Here is an 11,867-nt window from a genome sequence, read left to right as displayed (position 1 = left end):
TCTTGTATAAGGAGGAAATGCCTTTGGTTTGTTTGCTGAATAGTCAAACTCCAATAGTTGTTACTCCATATGCTACTTACAGAACTGAGTTGTTTCAGTGACTATGTATATAAAAATATTTTTATGAATTAAGTATATTTGAAATTAAAAAAACCAAGTAATTTAATACAGACTATCTGATGCTACTATCTCCTCACTTTTCAGATTATGAGATTCGCTGCATCATTTCACCGGCATAATGGATGTTCAGGTCACGTGCTCCCATGCATCTGAGAATTCCATTATTTAATAACCTAGGGTAGCTGGCAAAGTTTGACTTGCCTACAGTCATTTCCTTTCTGGAAAAATATAATTGGAGCTCCCATCACATTTTGGTTCCTGAATCACGGCATTCACTCATCAGGGAGCCAAAAACTGCAGCAAATGTGAACTAATAACCTGCATTTGTTTTGATGTCAGAAGAGACTCAAATTTTGTTTTGTTAGAACCATAATCACCCTTGTTGATCTTTGAGGCCCATTAAATCAATTTAATGACACTGTGGCAAGGCACTTCAATGCACATCGACAAACGCGGCATTACATGACTCTGCTAGTTGTGGATTTATGATCCTATGGCTGGTGCATCAGAACTGAAGTCGTGAACATGGACCGTGTTTCCGGTAAATGACTTCTTGTACTGATGAAAGGTCATTGACAAAGAACGTCAACCGTCTCTCTCTCTCTCTCCCCCCACAGATGGCACCAGACATACTGAAAAATTATTACTTTTGATCTCAAATCCAAATTTTCAGCGTCTGCAGCATTTTCACTTTCATGTCATGGTAATTTTGAAAACTGGGTACCCCTGTATGCCTAAGACATCAGTGCAAACTTACAAACATCAAGATGTTTGTGAATGCTTTGGTTCATCAGAAAGTGGTTGAAGGAATGCAATTTTAAAAAAAAGTAAATAAGACAGTTATAATTTTTTTAAAAATATTGAAACATGAAGCATTTCTACATATTGGGTTGACAAATCAACCAACGTCTACAGAAAACAGTCTGGCATTAATAATACTGCATTTTCAATTCAGTTAATCAGTGTGTTTTTCCTACATTTCATACTTCAATTTCACAAATTTCACACAAATTTAGAATCACATGTGGAACGTGCCAGAAAAAAAAGTATTTGTCAACTGAGAATGACTGATTGAATACAAAAAAAAACATTGACCAGTAACTCTCAGAACTGCAAAGGATGGCATTCCAAAAGATTGCATTTCATAATTAAGCATCCTCTGAAAGTAGAACGGTCAATGAAATGCTCGTAGCCCTCATTCATCAAGCAGAAGTTGACATCATGCTGTGAATCAATGCTGCATAATTGAAGTCTCCAACCCATGCAGAGACAGGTCTTGCATATTAAAACCCTACAGGAAAGAGCACTGCAAAACATTCATCCAAAACACCCCAATCAGCCTCAGGCAACTTCCCCTGCTGCTTCGTTTTCTTGTCACATTTATATCCAGTGAACTGATTTCCATACTGTTCTGTGGGTGTTGGCCCACAAGGAGTTTGCTTACATTTTAAAGTGGATTTCAGAGGACCAGCATCAAGCTGATGCATGTGTTTTTTTTCCAGAAATAATAGCCACTGTTTATTGATAAATGCAGAACGTTGTCTATGCTAGAGAAAGGAGACATTATACATTGCTGGCTACTACAGGCAGGGTGAATGTACATAAAAATTTCTGAAGGGTCTAGGCCCGAAACGTCAGCCTCTCTGCTCCTATGATGCTGCTTGGCCTGCTGTGTTCATCCAGCCCTGCACCTTGCTGTCTCGGATTCTCCAGCATCTGCAGTTCCTACTATCTCAGATACAGCATTTGGCCACTTTCATTCTCCACATGGGCTCAGTTCGTTAATATAGTGCGCTGAGCCATCCAGACCAGGGTGTTTTCAGCTACAAACCCTGATCTATGTTATATGACTGATTTCAACCAAAGCAATGATAAAAATGCAGCAACAATTAAGGATGATAATTCTTAGATATGATTACTCCAGTAACTGTTAAAATTGCAGTTGACTCGAGACAATATGAGACTCAGCTGCAGAATACCTCCTTTCCAGCCCACAGACAACTGAGTAAGTTAGACTTGTATTAATAAGATAATACTCCATGATAACATATTTGCAACTTAATGAAGAGGCAACTGACTTTCAAAGAAGGTCAGAAACTGCCTCTAAAGAGAGGTCATTTTATACTCCATAACCACTATAGGAATAAATTATAGCTCAAAAGCTGGGTACCTTACAAAAACATTTACGTTAGATAATTTCTCCAGCAGCCCAAACTAAGTAACAGCATGCAAGCAAGTAAGGGTCTAGGCCCGAAACGTCAGCCTTCCTGCTCCTCTGATGCTGCTTGGCCTGCTGTGTTCATCCAACTCTACACCTTGTTATGTCAGATTCTCCAGCATCTGCAGTTCCTACGATCTCTGGCTATTTAAATGTTTTGCTGGCTATAATGGTATAAGGAACTACACAGTTTGTAGGTGATTGAAAAGTACTGCCTTCTTTCAGCCATAGAATAAAAGCAATAATATGGGGAACTAAAATTATATGAAATTAAAGAATAAGTGCTAAGTGATTCCATGGGCATATAATGAGCCTGAAAATGGACTAAATCTTACACCATCATCAGTAACATCCTGTGTTAAGACTATTGCAATGGCTGCTGACAGAGATTTGCAAACAGTTTGATGGTTTGAACAATTTACACTTAATGTGAATACCAATGCAAAGTGAGATAATTTTCTACTCAACAGGCTGTACCAGGAGACTCCAGTATCTCAATCAAATGGCCACCTTCCACAGCTTGCGACCAGCTATGGAGATCATAGTGCAGTTCACTTTTGTTCCCACCTGATGACTACATGGGTACAATTTTCAGCAGAAGCTAGGACATTGCGATCAGCAGCATGATGTTTCTCTTTCCGAATGTGGAGGGTGTGATTCGCTGACTGAGATCACGTACCTCAGTGGAAACTGGGAAAGCAAACCCAGGAATGAACTGTTAACTTTTAGAATCTGCAAACTCCTAAGAAATAGCACACATGCCTGGCTTTATTTTGTTTCAATTATATCTGGCAAGGACATATCCACAAACAACTGCTGAGTGCTTGTGGAGATCTGATGAAATATATAAAAATGCATTACAGAAAACTGTGCGCGTTAAAAGTTTACACAGTGGCTATTTTGAATGCAGTTTCACAGAACCAAATTCTACGTTTATGTTTAAAGTTATACACTGAAAATGAGTATCCAATGTCATCTTGCTGCTATTTCAATGCATCTAAGCAGCTTTAATAACCGAAGACAATCATGGAAGTAGATTTATGGCTTTCAAATCATTACCTCAAAACAAAAAGAACACACACAACGCACAGAATGTTCAGAAAGTTAAACATATCCTGTATTTTCTAAAAGCTATGATTGTGAATATCACTCTGCGCACTGCAAATGATATCCAAAATCTGTACAAAACTGTTAAAATTCTTCAAAGTATTAAAACAAATCCAGAAATGGAACAAAAGTACTGGGTGGTGTGATCATCTTCAGTCTTCATCAGAGAAATGTATATGCTTGCCAGCTTTGTGTGTCTTGGCCACAATTATTTTCTCGGCCTTGCCAATCAACTGCAACGCAAAGACAGCGGATAAGTTTTAGGTAATGACTATTTCCAACAAGAGAGAATCCAACTTTTGTCCCAATTAATGGCTCCTCACTATCAACATCTTGTGGGTTACCATTGACCAGAAACTGAACTTGAAAAGCCACACAAATACTGTAGCTATAGGAGAAGGTCAAAGGCTGAGAATTCTGTGGCAGGTAACTCACCTCCTGACTCCTCAAAGCCTGTCTATCATCTACAAGGCACAAGTCAGGATGAAATAATCCCCACTTGTCTGGTACTCATCTAAGACATTCAGCATTCACTTCTGCCATTACTGGCGCAATGGTAGGAGATTGCACTATTTACGAGAGGCACTGCAACAACTCATTAATGCCCCTTAGGCAGTACACTCACCACCTCAAGGAACAAGGGCAGCAGATGCGTGGTAAAGTGGGATTCTTGAGTCGTACTGACAAATCGAGGACCGTGATAATTGAGGATCAATACAAGTCTGGAATCATAGAATCACACAATACTTGCAGTGTGGAAAGAGTCTGCTTGGCCCATCGAGTCTGCACTGACTATCCGAAGAGTATCCCACCCAAACCCAGCCCCCTTGTCGATCGCCATAACTCCTCATTTACCATGGCTAATCTACCTAGACTGCATATCCCTACACACTACAGATAATTTAGAATAAAAAAAAACCTGAAAGAACTGTGGATGCTGGAAATCTGAAACAAACAGAAATTGCTGGAAAATCTTAGGTCTGGCAGGATCTCAGAGTCAGAGATGTACAGCACAGATATAGCTCGTTCATGCCTACCAGATATCCTAAATTAATCTAGTCCCATTTGCCAGCATTTGGTCCAAATCCCTCTAAACCCTTAATATTCAGATCTCCATCCAGATGCCTTTTAGATGTTGTAATTGTACCAGCCTCCCCCACTTCCTCTGGCAGTTCATTCCATACACGCACCACCCTCTGCATGAAAAAGTTGTCCCTTAGGCCCCTTTTCAATCTTTCCCCTCTCGGCTTAAACCTATGCCCTCTAGTTTTGGACTCCGCTGTCCCAGGCAAAAGACCTTGCCTATTTACCTAATCTATACTCATCATTATTTTATAAACCTGTATATGGTCACCTCTCAGCCTCTAACGCTCCAGCCTATTCAGCCTCTTGCTAAAGCTCAAACAATCCAACGTCAGCAACATCCTTGTAAATCGTTTCTGAATCCTTTCAAAAGTTAAAATTCTAAATTGGAGGAGGGCCAATTTTGATGGATTTAGGCAAACACTTTCAAAAGTTGACGGGGGCAGATGTTTGCAGGTAAAGGGATGGCTGGAAATGGGAAGCCTTCAAAAATGAGATAACGAGAGTCCAGAGATAGTATGTTCCTGTCAGGGTGAAGGGCAAGACTGGTAGGTGCAGGAAGCGCTGGATGACTAGAGAAATTGAGGTTTTGGTCAGGAAAAAAAAGGAAGCATATGTCACGTAAGGACAGCAGAGATCAAGTGAATCCTTAGAAGAGTACAAAGGCAGTAGGAGTATACTGAAGAGGGAAATCAGGAGGGCAAAAAGGGGACATGAGATAACTTTGGCAAATAGGGTGAAGGAGAATCCAAAGGGATTTTATAAATACATTAAGGACAAAGCAGTAACTGGGGAGAGAATAAGACCCCCTAAAGATCAACAAGGCCGCCTGTGTGTAGAACTGCAGGAGATGGGAGAAGATACTAAATGAGTATTTTGTGTCAGTGTTTACTGTGGAAAAGGATATGGAAGATATAGAACACAGAGCAATAAATAGTGACATCTTGAAAATGTCCATATTACACGAGGTGCTGGATATCTTAAAATCCATAAAGGTCGATAAATCCCCAGGACCTGATCAGGTGTACCCTAGAACTCTGTGGGAAGCTAAGGAAATGATTGCTGGGCCCCTTGCTGAGATATTTGTATCATTGATAGCCACAGGTGAGGTGCTGGAAGACTGGAGGTTGGCTAATCTGGTACCATTGTTTAAGAAAGGTGGTAAGGAAAAGCCAGGGAACTATAGGCTGGTGAGCCGGACATCAGTGGTGGGTAAGTTGTTGGAGGGAATCCTAAGGGACAGGATTTAAATGTATTTGGAAAGGCAAGGACTGATTGGGGATAGCCAACATGATTGTGTGTAGGAAATCATGTCTCACTAATCTGATTGAGTTTTTTGAAGTAACAAAGAGGATTGATGAGGGCAGAGTAGTGGACGTGATCTATATGGACTTCAGTAAGGCATTTGACAAGGCTCCTCATGGCCGACTGGTTAGTACGGTTAGATCACACGGAATACAGGGAAAACTAGCCATTTGGATACAGAACTGGCTCAAAGGTATAAAACAGAGGATAGTGATGGAGGATTGCTTTTCAGACTGGAGGCCCATGATCAGTGGTGTGCCTAAGCATCTGTGGAGAGAAATCAGAGTTAACATTTCAGGTCAAGTTCTGAAGAAGCATCACTGGAATAGAAACGTTAACTCGGATTTCTCTCCACAGAGGCTGTCAGACCTCCTGAGATTTCCCATCAATTTTTGTTTTTGTCGGACAATTTAGTGTGACCGATCCACCTAATCTGCACATCTTTGGACTGTGGGAGGAAACTGCAGCATCCAGCAGAAACCCACACAGACAGGGGGAGAACATGTAAACTCCACACAGTCACGCAAGGGTGGAGTCAAATCTGGGTCCCTGGTACTGTGAGGCAGCAGAGCTAACCACTGAGCCACCGTGCCGTCTAAAAGCACATAGGGTATTACCTCTGGGTGGCTGTTGCTGAATGAAGTAAGGTTTTAATGTTGTTACAAACAACTGAATGCAGACACACACACAAAATCAAAGCGCAGGGTGCACTCTGCCTTGTGGATGACAATAAGGGAACACCTTGAGACGGCAGTTAAAAGTGATTAGACAAACTCAGTGAAACAAGCACTCGACGGTTACCACTGTCTGCGTCAGCACAATAAAACTGAGGAAATAAGATTCATATACATCTGGAGTCTGCATAAATCCTGTGTATCCAGCCATGACAGGCTAAGTAATTGTACCAAGCAAGCTGACTGGGCCGAGCGACTGTCTATAAACCTTGGATCCACCACTGTTTGGTGACAGTGAGTGTAGAGTGTAGAGTGCTCAGAAGGCTAAATGAAGGCTTGACTTTCCTCAGCACATTAAATAAACCATTAGAATTGGAAACTCAACAGTAGTATTGAGGTCTTTATTCAATCTCTACTACAGATATGAACAGACTGGTTGTAAATTCTCCTCCTAAGCACACACACCATCCTTGAAACTACATCACCATCCCTTCATTGTTGCTGGATCTAAGTCCCTTAATTCCCTTCCTGTATCTTCCCTGTGGGTGAAGCAACTCATCATGGGTTGCACTGGTTCAAGCAGGCAGCTCACCCACTTCCTCATGGCAATAAATGCTTATCCTGGCCAGCAAAGACTACATTCCATGAAGGAATTAAAATAATTGTTTATTCCTTTATCTCAGTTCACTTAGTGGAGGAGAAACAGTCTGACTTAAGATAAAATTTCAGATTCACTCCGATGTTCTCAAGATTAATTAGGGATGGGCAACAAATGCTGGCCTAGCCAGTGACACTGATGTCCTGTCAACAAACAAAGAATTTTGACTTCTGGACCTAAAATATTAACTCTGATTTCTCTCCAGAGACCTGCTGAGATCTTGCAGCAATTTATTTTTAATTCTGATTTCCAGTATCTGCAGTTCTTTCGGTTTTTAGAAAATTCACCAGGTTGAGAATGCACTTGATGTATTCAAAGGATGATGTCTTTTTTAACTACCTTCTCCATGCCCCGTTTTTTGTCCCGGGGTCGGTTTAGTTTTGCTTGTCGATCCACCAATATCTTCTGCCAATAGCGTTGTTCACTGTCACCTTTGGATAGAAAACAAAAACAAATGCAAGAATCCATTAGAATCTAGTTTTGGTGAAAGGTCTCTCTGCAATGTCTCAATGGTCAATGGTCCGCTGATTGATTTCAGCATTCTATTTTCTATTAGCTTTAAAAGCTTTTGTCAGCTGTTGGGATGATTTTCTATCTTGTTCTCATTCAAAAGGTGCAAGACTTTATTGATTTGCCTCCCATATTCCACCAAAACAGCTGTTTCCATTTTGAGGATCCTGTGTATCAAGTTTCCAGGAGATGAAAAGAGAAAGAAATGATAGATTCTCCTTATTCATTCGTCACCAATGGCCATCACTCTATGGTGTTCCAGAACAAGGAGTTGACCCTGACTGAGTGTTGCAGACTGACACATTCCAAGGTCCAGGGCCATGTGCTGAGGGATGAACTAAAGCTTGGGTTCTGAGGAAGCGTCACCAGACCTGAAACGTTAACTCTGCTTTTTCCTTCACAGATGCTGCCAGACCTGCTGAGCTTTTACAGCAACTTTGTTTTTGTCACTAAAGCTTGGGACAGCTGCTGCCAAGGAATGGTGTAGAAAGAACATTATCTAAGTTCTTTCTACCGAAGTTACATGGGGATCTGTTCAGTTCTCAAATATATGTAAATATAATCTTGTACAAGAAAGAAATGTCTTTCATTTGTTTGCTGGATACAGTCACACTCCAATGTTTGTTTTTCATATGTTACTATACAGAACTGAACTGCTTTAATGACTACGTATATAAAGATATTTTTATGAAGAAGGTATATATTTGAAATTTTAAAAAATCATAACACTAACCAGGTGTTGGAACCAGAACTTAATTTCCACTCAAAATGCCTTGGGTGATGGTGCTATTTTTAGTGCTATTGGCTGTCTGAGAATAGACCAGGGATTATTACTCTACTTTCTACCTTAAGCAGCTATGCCACTTCGGGGAACATTTGAAGTTTTTTTATAATATTACAACTTTACGAAGTTGCTGAGATGTGTTAACAAATAACAAAGTGTTAATTTCAATGCTCACTGCAGCTCATATGTACTAAGAGCATAAAGATGATCCCAGAGCATAAAGATGATCCCCAGACTGAATACTTTGAGCTACATGGACACAAATTTTGTTCATAGGATTTGGATTTACTAGATAAGTGTAGGTTTAGATAGGATCTGTTTCAAATATTGAAGGCTGCTAAGGACCTCAAAAATCTTAAACTACATAAGATTATTTGAAGTGATGCACGAAGGAAGACTTATGAGCCACCCATTTAAACAGAGAGAGCAAGAAATTAGACTGGAAGTGTGTAAGTAAGTTATTGTGAGGATAGTCAAAAACAGAGATAAGGAAGGGTAAAGATATAGACAGATCTAAAAACAAGAACGAGAACTTTAATATCAAACTGCTGCTTGACCGGGAGCTATTAGAACTCTTGATAGCACGGGGTAGATGAATACACTCGAGAGTTACAATTTTGGATGGGCTAATGTGTACGGAAAGTAACATATAGGAGACTAGCCAGATGTGTGTTTTAATTGTGAACTCTAAAGATAACTGAGGCATGAATGAGAATTTTTTGGAAAAATTGAATTTTTTTTATTCATTCATGGGATGAGGGCATTTATTGTCGATCCCTAATTGTCCATTGCCACATTGTCATGGGGCTGGAGTCACATGTAGGCCAGACCATGTATGGATGGCAGTTTCCTTCCCTGGAGGACATTACTGAGCCAGTGGATTTTTCTAACAATTGACAATGGATGAATGGTGATCATTAGACTCTTAATTCCAGATATTTATTGAATTCAAATTCAACCATCTGCCATGGCAGGATTTGAACCCAGGTCCACAGAACATTATCTGTGTCTCTGGATTAACAGTCCAGCAACAATACCACTCGGCCATTGCCTCCCTTTTGTAGGCAGGTTATACAGTCTGAATGATTGTGATGTGGTCAAAAACTCATCTCAGACTCAAATATGACACCGATATTGTGAACAGATTCCTTTAGTTTTTGACACACTGAGGAGATGAATAGAATTATTATTACTAGGCAACAGACTCTGGAGTGGGAAATGAAAACAATGGCTGATGTGCTAGTAATTAGTGTAAAGTGTACAAACTCAGTTTCACCTTTTTTGCATCAAGTGACAATGTATTGTCATTTTGGCTCAAATTGTGGCTCAGAAGTTGATAAATGACTAATATCGTAAACCGTTCAGAAATATCTACACCTAAGTGGACAGAGATCCAGACACAGCAAGTACTTTAAAGAGCATGTGTCGATGGTCTTTTTGTGATGTTTATAAATGTAGCTTTATGTGCACGAGGAATTAGGTTGAACGGTTGCCTCGTCCTAACCTTATATCAGTGTTAAAAATTGCATGATAGTATTTTTCCCCCTTTGCTTCCCCTTTGCATATCTGCAGAGATGGATGGCATCCATTCAGCAACATCTCAGAGTGTTTAGTTGAGATGTGCATTGCAATGCTGCCAGGATTTATACAACCCTCTTCACCATCCTCTCACCTCTTCTCCCTTTCAGGCATCCTTCTGTACTCCCCTAACAAACAAACAATTCATGCCTTCATTGTTACTTATTTTTCATTTGCTATGTTATATAACAAAATTCCTATAAATCTTCTGAAAATGGTGAATTATATCGAATACATTTTAGGGTGTTTTGAGAAATAATTCTCAATTTAAGATAACAAAATAGGCAAAGATATTTTCTGACATGGAGTTAAGTGTTTGTGTGGAAAGCTAGATATTGAAAATTTATCAAGCAGACCTGAGAGAAGTTCAAGTTTCCAGTTGTACTTGTTCTGTAGTTCTCGCTGTGCCCTCATCACAGTCTGGGCATCTGCAGGAGTTTTAAACCGAGCATGTCCCTCAGTATCACCTTCAAGCAGGTCCACGTACAAAACCTCAGAAGTTTCCAACAAAGCATCCTTCACACAATAAGTAAACAGTTTATTACAGAGGAGCAATCAAAAACATTATCAGAAAGTGCTGGAAAGATTCAGCAGATCTGGCAGCGTCTGTGGAAACAGACACAGAGTTAAATGTTTCGAATCTAGTCATGTCGGATTTGAAACGTTAACCCCTTCGCAAATGCTGCCAGACATGCTGAGTTTCTCCAGTATTTTTGGTTTTTACTTCAGACATCCAGCATCTGCATTAAGAGAGCTGACGTTTCCGGTCTGGACACTTCTTCAGTAAAATTTTCTGAAGAAGGGTCCAGACCTGAAACGTCAGCTTTCCTGCTCCTCTGATGCTGCTTGGCCTGCTGTGTTCATCCAGCTCTAAGCCTTGTTATCTCAGATTCTCCAGCATCGGCAGTTCCTACTATCTCTCAGCATCTGCATTATTTTGCTTCTACAAAAAAAATTCATGTTTGAAATAGGAAACCAATGAATGCAGAATCATGGTAGTGGCACATCTTCCATCTCATTCCTATCCTTCTTCAATTTTGATTATTTCAATTCAGTCTGCTGTTTAGATCGCATACACTATTGCCAGGAAATCTCACCTAAATGATCATTTTTCAAATGTTAGCCCAGTCTGAATATTTATACAACAGTTATTCCTGATGACTGCCTCATCAAAAAGAAAACATTCCTCTGCCCTTGGTCAGAGACTTAGAGTCTTGTTCTAACATGGTTCCTGCTAGAAGACCATAAGGGTGACTCGGTGGCTCAGTGGTTAGCACTGCTGCTTCACACCGTCAGGGACCCGGGTTCAATTCCACCCTCGGGTGACTGTCTGTGTGGAGTCTGTATGTTCTCCATGTATCTGGGTGGTTTTTCTCCAGGTGCTCCGGTTTCCTCCCACAGTCCGAAGATGTGAAGGTTGGGCGGATTGGCCATGCTAAATTGCCCGTAGTGTCCAGGGACGGGTAGGCTAGGTGGATCAACCATGGGCAGTACAGGGTTCGGGTAGGGGGATGGTTTTGAGTGGGATGCTCTTTGGACGGTCGGTGTGGGTTTGATGGGCCAAATGGCCTGCTTCCACACGGTAGGAATTCTATGATAAGGAACAGGACTGGGCCCTTTGAGCCTGCTCTGCCATTCGATAGGATCATGGCTGATCCAACACTCCTTCCTATCCAACTCCAGCATTTTCCCCGTAACCCTTGATTCTCGGGCTTGACAAGAATATATCTATCTCAGCCTTAAATAAATACAAAGGACTCACAGCTCTCTGTGGTAGGGAGTTCCAAAGACTCTCAAACCTCAGAGAAGAAAACCCTCCTCACTCCAGTC

At 40.7% G+C, this 11,867-nt stretch overlaps 2 protein-coding genes across 4 annotated transcripts in view; one reads left to right on the top strand and one right to left on the bottom strand.

Moving 5' to 3' along the window:
* LOC109928744 (ankyrin-2-like) overlaps positions 1-11,867 on the top strand; it is a 909,810-nt gene that overhangs the window by 57,755 nt on the left and 840,188 nt on the right. The window lies entirely within an intron of this gene.
* larp7 (La ribonucleoprotein 7, transcriptional regulator) overlaps positions 3,438-11,867 on the bottom strand; it is a 36,404-nt gene continuing 27,974 nt past the window's right edge. For all 3 annotated transcript variants that reach the window (XM_048618488.1, XM_048618415.1, XM_048618362.1), the window contains 3 exons: positions 10,394-10,553; positions 7,505-7,596; positions 3,438-3,678 (listed from right to left, as the gene is read on the bottom strand). In XM_048618488.1, the coding sequence (XP_048474445.1) occupies positions 3,598-3,678; positions 7,505-7,596; positions 10,394-10,553 (333 nt within the window). In that variant the 3' untranslated portion in view covers positions 3,438-3,597. The remainder of the gene's footprint in view (positions 3,679-7,504; positions 7,597-10,393; positions 10,554-11,867) is intronic.

The sequence above is a fragment of the Rhincodon typus genome, chromosome 1, assembly GCF_021869965.1.
Source record: "Rhincodon typus isolate 14 chromosome 1, sRhiTyp1.1, whole genome shotgun sequence".
Lineage (NCBI taxonomy): Eukaryota > Metazoa > Chordata > Chondrichthyes > Orectolobiformes > Rhincodontidae > Rhincodon > Rhincodon typus.
This window is presented reverse-complemented; position numbering and strand designations above follow the sequence as displayed.